At 43.5% G+C, this 17349-nt stretch overlaps 1 protein-coding gene across 1 annotated transcript in view; it reads right to left on the reverse strand.

Annotated features, from left to right (window-relative positions):
* The window catches only part of LOC115459315 (SUMO-activating enzyme subunit 1-like), a gene marked incomplete at its 3' end in the record, with an annotated part of 52914 nt that extends 35835 nt beyond the window's left edge, over positions 1 to 17079 (reverse strand). Inside the window, exon 1 of the mRNA XM_030189158.1 lies at positions 16929 to 17079. Within this exon, the coding sequence (XP_030045018.1) occupies positions 16929 to 17020 (92 nt within the window). The remainder of the gene's footprint in view (positions 1 to 16928) is intronic.
* Positions 17080 to 17349: the final 270 nt, after the last annotated feature.

The raw sequence follows: 17349 nt of genomic DNA on the forward strand, positions 1-17349 counted from the left end.
GACCAGGTGTGGGCCGCAACCATGCCTCAAAAAATCCTCTACACCGGAGAAAGCGCTGTCAAAGTGGACCGCACACAAGCTCGCTATAAGGCAGCAATCACTGTGTCCGAAGAACTCTGCTCCTCAGAGCCAACCTCTCAAAAAAACACGCTGTATGACCTCCACTCTGTAACAGACCCTGAAGAGCCTGGAGTCGAGCGGAATTCGAAACAGAGGCGTCACCAGGAGCCACACCAGATCCGCATATCAAGGGCGCCGTGGCCAATCTGGAGCTACCAGAATGACTAAACCTCGGTAGCGAGTGATTCAAAAAGAACTCTGCTGCAGCGAGGCCATGGAGGAAACACTATCAAAGAACATCCTCCGGCTAAAGAAGTAGCTGAACAACCAGCCCTGACAAATTGCCCTCTCTAAAACAACAGAAGGAAGAAGGCACCTCAACGTCCAGCCAGGACGCCATCACTTCTATCTCCAGTGCTCTCTACCCGAGGCCAAACTGGAGAAGCACTGGTGTGGATTAACCATTCCGAGACCAGAAGAAGGCAGGAAAAAAATGTTAAGAGAGAGCTCAACATAGGAAAAGCCTGCAAAGTGGGCCACGGAGAAACGAAACACAAGGTCCTCTGCCCACTCCATGGGGCAACCCACCCTGGTGGCCAGGGCCCAACTCTGAGTCTCACACCACTGAAGAAGCAGCCACCGCCATAATGTTTCCCGACGGCACAAGCACCGCCTGGCCCACAGCAGGTTCATGTGGGAGATCGGACACACCATCTCCAGTGCCATCCACCAAATCAGAGGCTGAAAAAAAGGAGACAAAGGGCTTTCCAGCCCAAGAGGCTTGCGTCCATAACCATCACCATCCACTGCAGAGGTGCCAAGGCATCCCCTCCGCAGGGAGAAATTGTGGAGCCACCAGTTCAAGCGCAGTCGTGCTGTAAACAGTCATGGAAGATGCTGACATTCCTGGGTCACAGGTGACCACATGCTGAGAAGTGAGAACTGTAGAAGTCGCTTGTGAGCACAGCCCACGGCACTACCTCCAAAGTGGCCAATACAGAGCCCAAGACATGAATGTACTGCCAGGCCCGAGGACTTGGCGCCCTGAGCAGACTGCACATCCGAGTCTGAAACTATACCCCCCAGTCCTCTGTCAAGAAAAAATTATGCCACAGCTGTCTGGAACAGGATGATGTGGCTCATCTAAAGGGTGACTACCCAACCCAAGGATTCCAACAGCAGAAGACCCAGGAAGTCAGATTGACTCTCGGTACTCGTCTAGAGCAGGGTGCTCTCAGATGCCTTCCTTGCGGAGAAAGCCGCAACACTGCCAAACCTAGGAAAACGTGTGTGGAGCTGCAGCCATGCCGAAAAGCAAAGCCCAAAAGTGAACATGAGGGCCCAGAATGGCCAACCAGAGAAACCACAGATGAGGGGGCCAAAGAGGAAAGAGCAGAAACGCTTCCTAGAGGAGAAGTGCAGGGAAGAGTACTAAACTAAGTAGCTCTGCAATATAGCTAGCTGTCTAATACAAAGAAAAAGTGCAAAAATATTAACATCACCTTTTCATTTTTATTTCCTACAAAGCCATTCTTTTTCCTTTCTAGCCCCAGATAGTGTGAGTTTTATTTTTCTTGCCATAACAAAGCTTACTACATTACCAGTAACTGTCATACTTGATATATATATTCCCTCTTGGGCTTCGAATCTGCCTTTATAAATCCATTTACATTTGCCCGAAGAGCTGAAGTTCTAAACCCTTTTCTTTTTCCCTCACATATCCTTATCCCGGCTTCCGAAACTGCCATTTCTTTCTGTAGCTTTTAAGAGTTTTCCCTAACAAGCGCTGTAGTTCACTATCTCAAGGACATGAGAATCTGGGAAACTTGCCCATTTTAGCTGCCTTATCTGTCCAGCACTGCTTTGGCAGAGGCTACAGTTCACTTTTAAACGCTCAGAAAGTAACTTTTTCCCCTTCTCCGTCCGTTTTTTCTGTTCTATGCTGAAGTGGTACAAGTTAACCAATCATTTACACAGGGATATTGTGAACCTCTTGCTGTCTATCCTCTGTCAACCGTATTGCTCCTAAATCCATTTAACTAACTCCCTCTCATATCTTTTTCATATCTTTCAACTCCGTTTTCCCCTCGACATTGGTACAACTTTTTTTTTCCCAACATATTCTCGACGGTGGACTTATGCAAGGGTCCTTCCCTCAACGCCGATGAGATTATCTGATTCTCTGGTATATTTCCTTAGCAGGTACCATAATTGTTAAATGACTTATCTTTTCATGCCTCATGCTGCCAAGTCCGTTATACGTGCACCTCTGAGCATGTAAGAATGTACGGATGTATCTTTGCTTTCACTTCTACGATTATGGCACTGCATCTTAGTCTTACTCTGCATTCTCCTTTTATCAGGGCATACTTTTTTTTCCTCCTCTTTTGTGTCATGTTATTAGGACGGTGTCTCCCATTCCCCAAAATTTTCTGCTCATACTGCTTTGACTTTTGGCCGTTGTCACCTTCCTTAAACAAATGCTTTCTCATTCTGCCTTTGAGCCATGATTTTAACCTCGAGACAGGGTGTTCAAAGGGTATCATAATTTACTCCTTTGACAACCGGCTTTCTCCTTCTTTGTCCTAGTGCGGCTTCCTGTGATTACGTTACAATGCTTCTTTAATCTGTTTTTGGTATTATGCTGATAATTCATTTACGTGGCCCCCCATGATTTATGTTTCATGATCCTGGTTTTCGCACTTTAAATGGTATTACTCAATTCCTACAGATGTCACTTTCTTTTGCCCTGTACAGATATATGTCACATTTACCTTAGTATAATTAATACGCATGTATTTCTTGCTGAATGCTTAACTGGTAGTACTTTAGGAAGACTGTTGCATATTGTGGTTATATTGTTGAGAAGCAAGTGTTTTTGTCCCATTTCAATGCTATCATATTGTGCTTTTGTTCTATAGGAAAAACGGTGTATAGTGTTGTTTCCAAAGTATTCTAGATACAGACTCTTTCCTGTATAAATATTTTGGCTCGGATCATCTTAAGTTTTACTCCCGTGATAGCAGTGCCGGTTCACTGCTCACCTATACTCTTTACACGGTTATAGCACTAATCTTGTCAGCCGTGAAAGAACATTTTAGGCTGTTTGTTTGATGATTTACAATGTCAAGTTTTTCTCTGGTTTTTTCATTTTAGTCGTCTCGGATGATTGATTTTATACTGCCTGTCTTAACTCTCTTTCTGTCAGTTGTCATGCCTGAGTGCTTTTTAGTGCTGTGTGGCAAACTTATGTTGTCTGATCACTGTGCCTTACCCGAAGAGCTTACATGTTTTTTCCTTTAAAATAATTTCTTTGCTTGCTACTTCTGGATTAGGCTTCAGAGATTCTCTTTAGGAACAGGCTATATTTCTCATTTCTTTTTTCTTTTTCCCTTTATTTCTTAATTTTTTTTATATTTAATTTCCTTCTACTAGTGTCATGCTATAACTTTGATACTGATGTCTGAGACTCACATCCATCGAAGGTGCCCCTTCAATGGATGACGGTATCTCATTTATTAGATTTTGAGCAGACTTCCATTCCATTTTTCGGAGTGGCCTGCGGTTTCGGCATTATTGCCCACCTATGGGTTACCTGTATAGATGATCGCTGTGCCAATACAGGGACGCCTAAGACATTAGTTGAGAGTGTATACAGGTTGACTTGGGCATTCAATATTATTGGATAGTTAGTCGTATACGGGATGTTCCCTAACTTTTCAAATTTTTAGCATGGTTAGTTGTATACGCGATGTTCCCTAACCACAAATTTCTGAGTGGGTTGTTGTACACGAGAAGTTCTCAAACTATAAGTCCTTTGGGGTGATTAGTCGTACACGAGAAGTTCAATCGTACACGAGAAGTTCTCTAATCAGCGGAAACTCATTGGACCGCTGCTCTTCGACTCATGACACCTTATTCGCTGGTTTCTTGAGTCCTTTTTGGGAGTGTTTGCAATGTCCCTTTTTGGGGGCTCTATCATGGCGTTGGAGCCCATGGCCACTAATTACCAGTGTAGTTTTTGGCAGGCATGTTGTAGCTGTCTTTAGAAGCACACTCTGGGGAGTAGTATTTATTAATTTGGGATAGAGTAGTATAAATATATAATAGCTGACACTAGGTATTTATTCACCCATTCTTTGGGTACATCCCTGTTTACTGTTTTTGTCTCTCTCCCTTTTTATGTCACTAACGGTCAAAGCGTTGAGCTGTCCGCTAATTAGTAATTTTTATTTTGGGTCCCTATGTTGGAGTACATTAGCAGATGCGTGAGTATGATTGTGTTATATCTCTGTATGTTTTACTATCAGGATAATCATTGCATGTTTTTGTAAACTGTTAACAAATTATCATTTCTAGGTCTCCTTGTTATCCCTGAAGCTGCCTTTTGAACCACTAATCTTGTACCAAGTTCTAGGTCTGGTCAATATATATATTATTAATCTAGTTCATTTTTTTCCTATAGCAAATTACAGATCTGGAGCTTATTTGTAGACCACTTGCTCACTAGGTCCCGTTATTATACATATTGGGTGATGTTGTTCACTGCCCATTATATCATATCTTCCTCTCCGCACCCAACACCAGATACTGGTGATCTGACATCTATTCAGATCTCTGGTAAGGACTTTCCGTCCGAAACAAACCTTTCTATTTTGCGGTTGACCTCCCTATGCCACCGAGAGTTCGGAAGGGCATAGTGATCCCGCCAACTGTTCTCTTTCTCAATTGATTTTCTACGCTGGAAATTACATTGTATGAATCGTGAGTATATTTTCATTTATTGTATGTGTTACTATTAAGCTTGCCGTTATATACTTTCATGGCATGTTGGATTAGCTCTAATTTAAATGTTTTATTTTACCATATTTAGGATTAAGATTTTGTCCTCAGTACAGAAGAACACCTCTGTATGTGGGACAATAACTGTGTATGTGTATGAGTGTGATTTTCCTTTTCTTTTCTGTCTGTGTGCTGTGACTTGTAATTAAGGAATCATTTCTTTAGTTTTAAATTTGTGCTTTAAGGTTACTCTGCGAGATTGCCTATCAACTGCAGTGATAGTAAATCTCAAAGGAGTGTTTTGTTTCCAGGATTGTATATTATTTCATTTAAGCAATGTTTGTTTGATTTGTGACGTGATGCTTTTGACTTCTGGTAAATTGCTTTCACTAGAAATGCAAGCACTTTATGACATTGTTTAAAATAACCAGTGCTGATGTTCACTTCCTGGCTTTTTATTGGGGATGTGTTCCGTAATAATGAATTAACTGTTTTAATTTTTCTTTTCACGTCTTATCTACTACTTTCAAACTTCCTTCCCTGCCTCTTAAAGATTTATAATTTTAAGATATATTATTGTATAGAGTTCCAACATTGTCGGTTCTCAATAGGGTTTAAAGATTAACCCTTGCATAACATAACTAACTGGTAAATCAGAACTGAAGACTTTTCTGTGTTATCCTTGGTACTCTTTGTTTAGAATTAAATTTACAATGTAGGCTTACAAGCTGTTCCATTTATCATATGAACATAGCCTACTGGTCAATTTGTGCATTTATTGCATTTATTGCATTAATAAAAATTGTTATTATATTCTTGATTTTTGAATGTTACTAAAATGTTTAAAGAAATGCTCCTACTTCTTGTCTTCTGCTTATAAAGCTGCTCCTCCTCTGTATTTAAAATATATTCTAAATTGTAAATTGATTGCTGGGAATATATAAGCCTATTTTTAGCTATCCCTCTGAATGTGAATCTTCATATGCTGTCATAATTTAGGGCCCAAAATTGTGAAAGCATAGAAATGATCAAATTAAAATTTAATATAAGTTTTATTTTCCAAATTGGTTGTGAACTATTACAGAGAACTATAGATTATTGTCCTTCTCATTTGACCTATTTAAACCTTGTAAAGGTCACGTGAGAAGGCCTCATAGAAATATATAGTTTTTACATTTCTGATTTTGGCTTTTCTCTATATTTTAAAATATCATGTTAAAGACTGCATTTTCCTGGAGCAGACTCTGACCACAATGTTTCCTCAGACTCTGCTGACTTCCTGTGCCAGCCACATGTAATATACAGGTAATTTGTGATATTATATATTGACACTATGCTCCACCTACTGATGCGCAAAGGAACTAACAATGCATTCTATAATCTATTCTTTCTAATGGTCCTATGCTGAGATTTGACCACTTGATTTTACTTCTTATATCACCTCTATTTATTAAGTCCTGTAGGTTGAGTGAAGACTGTCAATCCAATTTCTGATCTACCGCCTCTATTCTAGTTTAGTACTTCTACTGCAACTGACTTCTGGCAAGAAAAAGAAGCACCAACTTCTCCAATGAGAATTTTCTTTTGTCCAAATGATGTCATTAATGTAGCCCTTCTTGGTTATGCTCTCAAATGTTTTGTTGTATTGAATATTTTTGCAGGCTTCTCATCTTTTTCAGAACCTACATGTCACTTTACGTATGAGCTCTCTATTACAACAGACAGCGATTGTGATTCCAAAAGATACTTCCATCACCTGGACTACTTATGAGTTTTAAATTTCTGCACATTAGTCTTCTGCTTTGACTATGACTATTTCCTAAGCTACCCTTCTTCCTGAATCATCTACCTTATAAGTCCTGCTGGCCTCCTGCAGCTGAGGGCTCAACCCTTGGTGAATGGTAGTCATCACAGGTGAAGATTCCATATCTATTGGCTATAGATTGCAACGCATTGCCCTCCATACATCAATAATTGAACATTTACCATCATCTCTAAATTTTAATTGTTTTTTGTAATCTTCTCTTTTGTTCCATATACTTTACCAGTGTTATTTGATCATGTCTTTGTAATAATTACCAATCTGTCTTGCACATTATGCAAGCCAGAAGTGTAGATATATTATGCAAATCCCAATTCCTAGTATTAAGAGGGTTGAAGTTGAAGCTCTGACCCCTACCAATCAGGAGATATAATTTCATATATACTATTGTTGTTTATGTAAATTGGCTTTTCATTATTGAACCCTTCTGGTTTCCCTTTTGTTTTTGCACTTAATTAGCACTGTTTTCTCTATGTTTACATTGTCTTTCATGCCTATTCAATTCACACTGATTATGCCCACTAAGATATAGCTATGTGTCATTCAAGCATACAGTTATTTTGCTTATTCCTTTGCCAGCCTGATTCTTGATGGACTGATTATGATAGTGTATGCCTAGAATAAAGACATGAAAAGATCCCACTTTGTACACCACAAGTACGTCTTCAAAATCTATCCTGGCCCAAATGATGTTAGATCCCCCAAGGTTGTGGCAATGACCTTTACAAACTGCTGGACCACAAGTCTTGGGTCCATGGGAAAGAGAACCAGATGTTACAAGCCTAACCATCTCAAGACCGACAACTTCCTTCAGCAAGCCAGCCTGAAAACCCAGCCCTGTTAGATCTTCCAGATCTCCGTCCAGATTCTTCAGCGCTTCCACTGCCTCAACCATGATCGATGAAAGAGAATTTGGAACTGATACTTAATTTGAGGATTACTGTTGCTGTTTATGGACATTATAGATTCATATTTTATTTTATTTTCAGTTTAGCAGTAATCCTGTCTAGATATTGAAAAGGTTTTATGTTATTTTCCTATTATTTTCTTTATTGTTCTTTATTGTTCTAATTGTTTTTCTAACAGTTTCCCTATTATTTCTGTTTAGGTAATTTTAAAATTGAAGTTGATCTTGCTCAGATACAAGGGTAACATCAAACCCTAATACTGGCTAAGATATCATAATGTAGATGTAAACTCTGTTAGTATCAACCAGCTATGCAATTGTTTAACTCTGGTGTAGGCTTACTTACGTTGCATGTCTTTCTGTAGGTTTGACTAAGCTCCAAGTGGGGTAATGGATATATAAATTGCTTCCCATACTTCCAGGTCATTATGCATATGTCAAGATCCATGCATGACCTTTGTTACCATTTTTGCTGTATGAGGCAACCTCATACTTGTTATCCACTTATTAGTGCTCATGATTGGATGCCAATGATGAGTAATAGTAAGATCCAAGAATTCCGACCTGTTTAAGGATTCTGAATACCTATAACCTTAAACAGCAATCTGAATACTAACCACATATTTGTTGAGCCCATAACAATGCTTAATCAAAACCACTATTCCTTCCGAGGACCACTGAGAAAGATACATTAGATTATCTCCCCATGTACTATGCAACAGATACAATAGAAGTCATAACAAAACCTGAAAGTATTTATTAGTATGATCCACCTGAAATTGCTATTACCCGTATACCTATACTGCATGGGATTTTGTAAATGAACTCGTGGATTAGTCCCATTCATAAAAACATTTCTCACTACAGGTTTGACTAAGTCTCAAGAGAGATGACATCAGGATAAAGCCCAAGGGGTTGAGTAATATAAAGGGAATTCCATATGCCCAAAAATATACCACCTAAGATTGAAGTTTTCTGTCTGGCATAATATCTGCTAGCAACCCATAAGAGCAAAACTCCCCCTCTCGTTTGATAGCTTGCCACCTTCTGGAATGGATGATGACGAGCTTTGTGTCACCCCTCCTCAGAGGGGGTGACAAGTGGGGAATGTATAATTATACTACAGCAAGATGCCCACCGGAAGGGTGGAAGGCCAGATTTTAGGACTCAGGCTGTAAAAATACCAGCTAGGTTTAAAAATCTATGACTGGCTGCGCAAGGACTTGCTTTTCCTGTAAGTTAATATGTGTCCCCGCTTGGGATCCATCCACTGGAATAGTGATGGGTCAATTTACATACCTTTAACAGCTAAAATAACTGAAGAAGTACTGACTAGGCCAAATAACAAGTACATGATTTAATATTTCAGAATCTGTAAAAAGCAGGTCTGAACAATGAGTCCTGACACAAACTGGTACAACTGTCACTTTAAATCAGATGAACAAAATGGAGTCTATTAGTTTTGTATAGAAGGCTACAGAGGTTATACAGAGTTCTTAAAAGTATTGCGACACAGACAGATGTGGAACTGTTATCTCAACGCTTCCCAAAACATGCTGATAAGACTGCGTGGGAAAGTATCATCTCAGAAATTGAGAGCTAGGTATCTCACCATTGACTTCTATGGAGAGGTTTGTGTATAAAAGAGGGGACAATTTGCCATAGCTTTGGAATCCTCCCCAACGTTTCTGTCAGACGGCGAAGCTCTGTCCGGTTATACCCAGAATCTGTCTGCTGAATGTACCTGATTAAAGTCTGATGTCTGTATTCGTACCAACTTGAAGACTTGTCTTTGGGTAAGAAATAAAATGTATCTATCTATTTAAACCTATCTCTGTCTTTATTCTAACTTCTCTTTACCTTACATTTAGCTTATAAGGCAGATCACATACACTCAGTCTCTGGAGAAACTTAGACAGATTTTTATTAGGCATTATCTGGGAACATAAATGGCCCAGAGTATACCTAGATCCAGGAAGACAGAAAGCAGTAGTTATGGGAATTAGAATTCGATTACAGCCCCTAATGCAAACCCAGAGCAGACCTCCTTGTGATTGGGTGACAATGGAGGTTGGAGAAACCAGACAGAACCTGTTATGTGAAATAGGTATCTTTAGTCCCCCGTGTGATCTGGAGTCAGAAAGAGGTCCAAGAGGGGGAAATTAAAACACGTGCAATAAAATCCTTGGAGACACTACAACATACAGCTAGCTAGAGGTGCCGCTGATACAGTGGAGGCTGGAGCTGGTATGCAATAGTTTGACCAGTGTCCGAGTGCAATTCTTGAAGAGCAGAGCTGCTGTGGGAAACCAAGACAGCAAACCTTTGGCACTGTAGTGTAGTGTTATCTGTCCCAGCTATGCAATGAACTGCTTGTCAAGGCAAGCAATGTAGGAGAGAGAGAAGTGTAATATGCCCCATATGAAAAGGAGCTGAGGTCCATAGCTTCTAATATGACGCACAGATCAGCCTTAAAGCTGTGACGTTCAGGTCGAAAGCCAGCTACCTTCCAGAAAAAAAAAAACTATTTTGCTGAAACTACTGCACTTGGAGATAATGCCCCCATGGCAGCACTGAGGTTCCATGGTTACCATGGAGACCAGAGCACTAGCCCCAGAAAATAACTACAGTGCACTCCATTTAAGTGCACGTCGGATAAGCGCATGCTCTGTTTAACTGCATGCCGTACTTCGGTCCCGTTTTTGGTGCCATCAATTTCTATGGGAACAAACTTTGGTTTAGCACACCACTGATGTGCAAGATTCGCTTATATGCATGGTTTAAGACCACTCCTCTGCAGGAAAGACTCCGCATAATTGCAAGCATGGAATATGGAAGCTGATTGGCGCGTGACAAAGGGGTGGTAAATTTGAAATCTCGTTGGTTAACTGCCACAGGCAGAATAAGCGAAAGAATGTTGTTAGAGTGTACACTGGAGTCGTCATCGTCGCGCAACTGTAAGACTTTAACACTAGCTGAACGAATAGAAGTTCTTAAAAAACTAGAAAACAAACAAAGTCAAGTATCTATTGCTAAAGAATATGGTGTCAATCCCAGTCAAATTTCACGTATTGAAGCAGAAAGACCAGATTCTGGAAGACTGGCAAAACAATACAAATCCACACCAGAAACGAAAACAGGCGGGAAAAGCCAAGGAGGTAGAAGATGCTCTTCTTCGGTGGTTTTCTCGAGTCAGGAGCAGGCAGTTGCCTGTCAGTGGTCCACTGCTTATGGAGAAAGCCATCAGCTAGCTGAAAGTCTTGGACTAACTGAATTCAAAGCCACTGTTGGATGGTTGGAAAGATGGAAGGAGAGGAACAACATAAAATTCAAGAAACAGCATGGTGAAAAACAAGATGCTGATGACTTTGGTGCTGAAAATTGGGTTGTTTCAGTTCTTCCTACCATCTTGAACGAGTTTGCACCTCGTGACATTTTCAATGCTGACGAAAACGGTCTCTACTGGCGAGCGATTCCTGATGGAACACTTGCATTCAAACAAGCCGAAACTACAGGAAGTAAAACATCAAAGGACTGACTGACGATCCTCCTTTGCTGCAATATGGATGGGAGTGAGAAGTTGGAACCCCTCGTCATTGGAAAGAGCAAACAGCCCCGTTGCTTCAAGAATGTTAAAAGACTTTCTGTGTCATACGAAGCTAACACAAATTCATGGATGACTGGGGAAATTTGGAAGCAGTGGCTAAAGTAGTTAGACACTAGAATGCGGGCACAAAAGCGTCAGATTTTGTTGCTTTGTGATAATTGTGCTGCACACAGTGATGATGTCAGGCTGCCTAACGTCAAGTTGGTCTTCCTGCTACCAAACATTACCTCTCCGATCAACCTATGGATCAGGGCATAATAGCTAATTTCAAACAACATTATCGGGCTCTTGTGCTACGTCGTCTGATGAGCGTTATGGATGACCAGACTGGCAAGGATAAACGTGCTGTTGAACTGGCTTGTAATCTATCACTCTTGGATTCCCTACATATGCAGAAAGAAGCCTGGAATCATGTTACACAGGCAACCATTGTGAACTTCTACAAGCGGGCAAGCTTTGTTAGGGTTTTGAAGAGGGACGAAACAGATGCAGCTGTTGTAAACGCGTCGGATGAACAGGCTATTGACGTCCCAGCCGGTGTTACTGTAGAGGAGTTTCATCACTACGTAGCTGTTATGATCTACAAACAGCTGACGACAGCACTGATGTCGAGATATGCGCCTATACGCAGGCAACAGCTGATAATGAAATGAGCAGCGAGGCACATGAAGACGAAATTCAACAACCTTCTGTCAGTTTAGCAAGAGCGCTGGAGAGTCTCAACAACATGTGGGCCTATCTGGAGGCCACTGGATGTCAGTGCTATGACAGTTTTTACTGTCTGGCAGACGAAGTCTATGTAACTCACAGACAAGAGTGTACAGAGGATTATGACCGATTACTTCAAGTAAGCCAAACGTCAGTTTAAGGAGACTGTATAACGTCAGTTAATGGAGACTATACTGTACGTATAATAAACAGTACTGTACATATGTTTATCAGATGTCAAACTTCTCTGGGTCACAACGGTTAAGTACATAAGTAATGCCACACTGGGAAAAGACCAAAGGTCCATCGAGCCCAGCACGATGCCACGACAGCAGCCAATCCAGGCCAAGGGCACCTGGCAAGCTTCCCAAACGTACAAACATTCTATACATGTTATTCCTGGAATTGTGGATTTTTCCAAGTCCGTTTAGTAGTGGTTTATGGGCTTGTCCTTTAGGAAACCGTCCAACCCCTTTTTAAACTCTACCAAGCTAACCGCCTTCACCACTTTCTCCGGCAACGGATTCCAGAGTTTAATTACACGTTGGGTGAAGAAATATTTTCTCCGATTTGTTTTAAATTTACTACACTGTAGTTTCATCACGTGCCCCCTAGTCCTAGTATTTTTGGAAAGCGTGAACAGACGCTTCACATCCACCTGTTCCACACCACTCATTATTTTATATACCTCTATCATGTCTCCCCTCAGCCGTCTCTTCTCCAAGCTGAAAAGCCCTAGCCTCCTTAGTCTTTCTTCATAGGGAAGTCGTCCCATCCCCGCTATCATTTTAGTCGCCCTTCGCTGCACCTTTTCCAATTCCACTATATCTTTCTTGAGATGTGGCAACCAGAATTGAACACAATACTCAAGGTGTGGTCACACTATGGAGCGATATAACGGCATTATAACATCCTCACACCTGTTTTCCATACCTTTCCTAATAATACCCAACATTCTATTCGCTTTCCTAGCCGCAGCAGCACACTGAGCAGAAGGTTTCAGTGTATTATCAACGACGACACCCAGATCCCTTTCTTGGTCCGTAACTCCTAACGTGGAACCTTGCATGACGTAGCTATAATTCGGGTTCTTTTTTCCCACATGCATCACTTTGCACTTGCTCACATTAAACGTCATCTGCCATTTAGCCGCCCAGTCTCCCAGTCTCGTAAGGTCCTCTTGTAATTTTTCACAATCCTGTCGCGATTTAACGACTTTGAATAACTTTGTGTCATCAGCAAATTTAATTACCTCGCTAGTTACTCCCATTTCTAAATCATTTATAACTATATTAAAAAGCAGCGGTCCTAGCACAGACCCCTGAGGAACCCCACTAACTACCCTTCTCCATTGTGAATACTGCCCATTTAACCCCACTCTCTGTTTCCTATCCTTCAACCAGTTTTTAATCCACAATAGGACATTTCCTCCTATCCCATGACCCTCCAATTTCCTCTGTAGCCTTTCAGGAGGTACCTTGTCAAACGCCTTTTGAAAATCCAGATACACAATATCAACCGGCTCCCCTTTGTCCACATGTTTGTTTACTCCTTCAAAAAATTGAAGTAAATTGGTCAGGCAAGATTTCCCCACACAAAAGCCATGCTGACTTGGTCTCAGTAATCCATGTCCTCGGATGTGCTCTGTAATTTTGCTTTTAATAATAGCACCGGTTAACTGCATGCATTTCTTTGGTCCCAGACCCTTGCACTTACGCGGATTGCACTGTATATAATATTTCCCACAGAAACATGGAGCCAACAGCAGTAAGCCTAGAAACTCCCTTGTAAAGGAGCAGAAAGGAAAAAAAAAAAAAAAAAAAAGAGAGAGAGAGGGAAACCTACAGCACCTGGTATTCCCACGCGGTTTCCCATTCAAGTAGAAATCAGGCCCGACCCTGCTGAGCTTCCAAGATGAAAAGACATCAGGCGCACTCAGGGTGGTGAGCTCATAGGCAATGCCTATACTGCCAATAAAAATAGAGTTCCACAAAGGAAGTGAGGGAAACTTTCAGGGTGTTTAAGCACCTGCCCTCTTAGGAAAAAAAAAACCAAGGGGACCATAAATGTAAATTAAAATACTAAAGAGGCCCAACACACAGAGAGCCCTGCTTTGATGCTGTCCACTGTTTCCCACTATAGGAACAGCCTTTAACCAACGCAGGAACTATAAGAAAATCTTAACTCACCACAGACAGCAAGACCTATTGGAGACTGCTGCCATCAATGCACTCACTTAGGCAAACGTGGCTTTCCAGCTCAGGCAATTCCTGCTGCCTCTGTGCAGAAAGGGACTGCCCTGAAATGACTCCCTCTGAACAGAAGAAGATAGGGGAGTAATTGACCCTACTGCTGAGCTAAAGAGCAAATATCCCCTCTTTGGGGCAGAATCCATCATTGGAGACTAAGACAGGGAACACGCCAGAAATCTCTAAAGGTAGAATAAAAAGGAACTGTCAGTTCCCCTACTAGACTTCTGCAACACATAGGCATAAGGAGCAGCAGAATGATCTCATGAGAAAGGACAGAAAACCCCTGCCCCAGAGAAGACCCCAGATCGGCTGATTTGCACCCCGAAAAACAAGGCGCACTACAGCAGGACCATCATATTCCTTCTGGAAGACCGTGCTGTCTAGAACACATCCGTCCGAGACTGGTGTAAAAACTCCCTCAAGCCCAAAGCTACCGAGAGGAAACCAAAGAGGGGTCCCAACAACCCCACCTCCAACGCAGCACCCAGCTGCCTCTCTTGGAACACTGGATCTACCGCAGAGGGTAGCAAAGCCACTTCTGTACCCAAGAAACCCCCAAAAGGGGCAGGCTACAAATGCTGAGGGGGCAAAAGCTACTTCAACCATTGGACATAGAGAAAAAGAAGGACAAAACAATTCCCCCAAATCAGGAAAGATCAGTGGAAAGCCTAAAGGGGTCCCTATAGGAGAGGCAGCCCCCCCCCCCCCCCGAAGACAAACCCTGCAATCCAGCTGAGTGCAAAGCTATCCACACCCGGAAAGCGGGAGCCGCGTCGGGAAGTGACAAAAGAATATGGCACGCGAGCCCAACACCTCAGAACAGAAATTGAATTCCACTCGGGAGAAAGGAAGTCCCTGGTGCCTGCCTGTGCCTCCATGCACTCACCCCCCTGCCGCCAACGCTTGCTCACAACACGAGCCTCCTATGGTGGCCTTCACCACCAATACCATGTGTCCCCCAATGGCAAAAAAGAAATGTACTCACCGGAGGCACGCAGCCAGACTTCCCGCCGATAGCGGGAACTCCCAGGCAAGCCTGCTACTAAACAGGCTCAGCAGGCTACTCACACACACAGCAACTCCAGAGACGCTGCCCCAAGGCTCTTCTTAGCAATCTGCTGCCCTATTGCAGCTGCAGAGACTGCACCCCAATCGCTCTTTTTTTTTTTTTTTTAACAGCTAATATTTATATCTACACTAGTAAAAAAAGGCCTGTTTCTGAACACAATGAAACGGGCGCTAGCAAGGTTTTCCTCGGAGTGTGTATGTTTGAGAGAGTGTGTGAGAGTGACTGTGTGAGAGAGAGAGTGAATGTGCGAGCGTGTGTGTGTGTGTGACAGAGAGAGATTGAGACTGGGTGCGAGTGTGTGTGTGAGAATGAGAGTGTGTGCCAGTGTCCCCCCCCCCCTCCTCTCCTTCCTCCCAGTTCCGGGATCCTCCTCTCCTCCCTCCCAGTTCCAGGGTCTCCCTCCCAGTTTCAGGGTCTCCCTCCCTCCCTCTGAGTTTCAGGGTCTCCCTCCCTCCCAGTTTGCCGAGTTTCAGGGTCTCCCTCCCACTTCCAGGATCCTCCCTCGCTGCCAGTTCCAGGGTCGTCGTACCTCCCTTCCTCCCGTCCAGTGCCAGCCCCCATCCTTCTAAATTGTAGAAGTCTCACTTATCCAGTCGGGGTTACGGCGGACGGTGGCAGCAGTATCGGTAAACGGTGTACAGGCTCGGGCCGTCTCTCAGCTCTGGTCCTGCCCTCATTTCCTGTTTCCACAAGGGCGTGACCTGAGCTGAGAGTCAGAGACGGCCCGAGCCTGTACGCCGTTTTCCGATGCTGCTGCCTGCCGTAACCCTGACTGGGTGAGACTTCTAAAATTCGGAAGGAGGGGGGCTGGCAGTGGACGGGAGGGAGGGAGGCACGACGACCCTGAAACTGTGAGCGATGGGGGATCCTGGAACTGGGAGGGAGGGAGCAGGGAGGGGGGATCCTGAAACTTGGGGATTTGGGAGGGTGGGAGGGAGACCCTGACACTTGGAAGGAGGGAGATACCTCGTGGCAGTTTGGGGAAAGCTGTTGGATCATCTTGGGGGGGGGGTGGAGGGGAGAGCGGTGGCGGCAGCGACCTAGGGGCGTGGCATTGTGGCAAGGGCAGGGCCTCTTGCTGCTGTCGTGCGGTTGGTCAGTGCAGCGTTTGACATACCCGGAAGCACGCTGACGTCAATTCGGGGGATGGATACAGCCTTACAGTGAGCACGATTGCTTCAGGCTTCACTTTCTCGGCTTCAGAACGTTGGATGTGCTTTTTATGATATAGGAAGCTTTCAAATAAGTTAAAAAGCTGTCCGATGACCAAAATAATAATACTGTTTTGTCCCCCACTTTTTAAGGCACTGCTTATTCAACTGAAACAGCTTTAGACTTGTTACAGATACGACAACGTGGACGCAGCAGCCCAAAGGCTTGCTTGTTTTGAGTGTAAAGCAATGACGGCTGCGCGGAGCAGCGGAAACAGAGATTACCAAATTGGCTTTCTTGCTTACAGTGGACTAGATAGGCTCGCTTCCACTCCCATTAAACCTTCTTCAGAAAAACCAAGAACCAGACTGTTCCGCAATCCGCATCCCTCTCGAGACCCTCCCTCCCCTAATCTTTCACTCCCAGCCTGCACCGCACGCCACTTACCCTTAGGTTCTATTCCCGACCTACCCCGCCCAGTTTCCTTCCAACTAAGTTTCGCCACTAGAACGAGAAGCCGGGGCTGGAAAGAGCAGCGCTTGCGGTTTCCCCCTGTCCTCTAGCCTTACCGTTTCTGCGCCTCCAGGCCCCAGAGCCGTATCTGTCGGTCATACTGCGCTGCTTCCTCTTCACTGATTGCCGCTTCTTCCTTCTCCACCATATTCTTGCAGCTGGCTGGCCTGCTGGCAGTGCACCCCGAATCACTACGGCCGCTGCGCTCTTCTGACGTCAGCAGCACGCTGATGGGGGTGGAGCTTCTCGTCACGTGACGCGGGAACTGTGGGTCCCAAGCAAGAAGGTTTTATAGACTGGAGTAGAAGTGAGCCAGTATAGTCCAGTGTAAGCAACGAAGCCTATTAGTTAATCCCTGTTTCCACTCCCCCGCTCAGCCGTCATCATCCAGTACACTCAAAGCAAGCAAACCTATGCTGCTGTATCCACGTTGTCTTCGTTCTTTATTGTTGGCCCATGTGTAAACACGTCTAAGCT

The sequence above is a fragment of the Microcaecilia unicolor genome, unplaced genomic scaffold, assembly GCF_901765095.1.
Source record: "Microcaecilia unicolor unplaced genomic scaffold, aMicUni1.1, whole genome shotgun sequence".
NCBI classification, from domain to species: domain Eukaryota; kingdom Metazoa; phylum Chordata; class Amphibia; order Gymnophiona; family Siphonopidae; genus Microcaecilia; species Microcaecilia unicolor.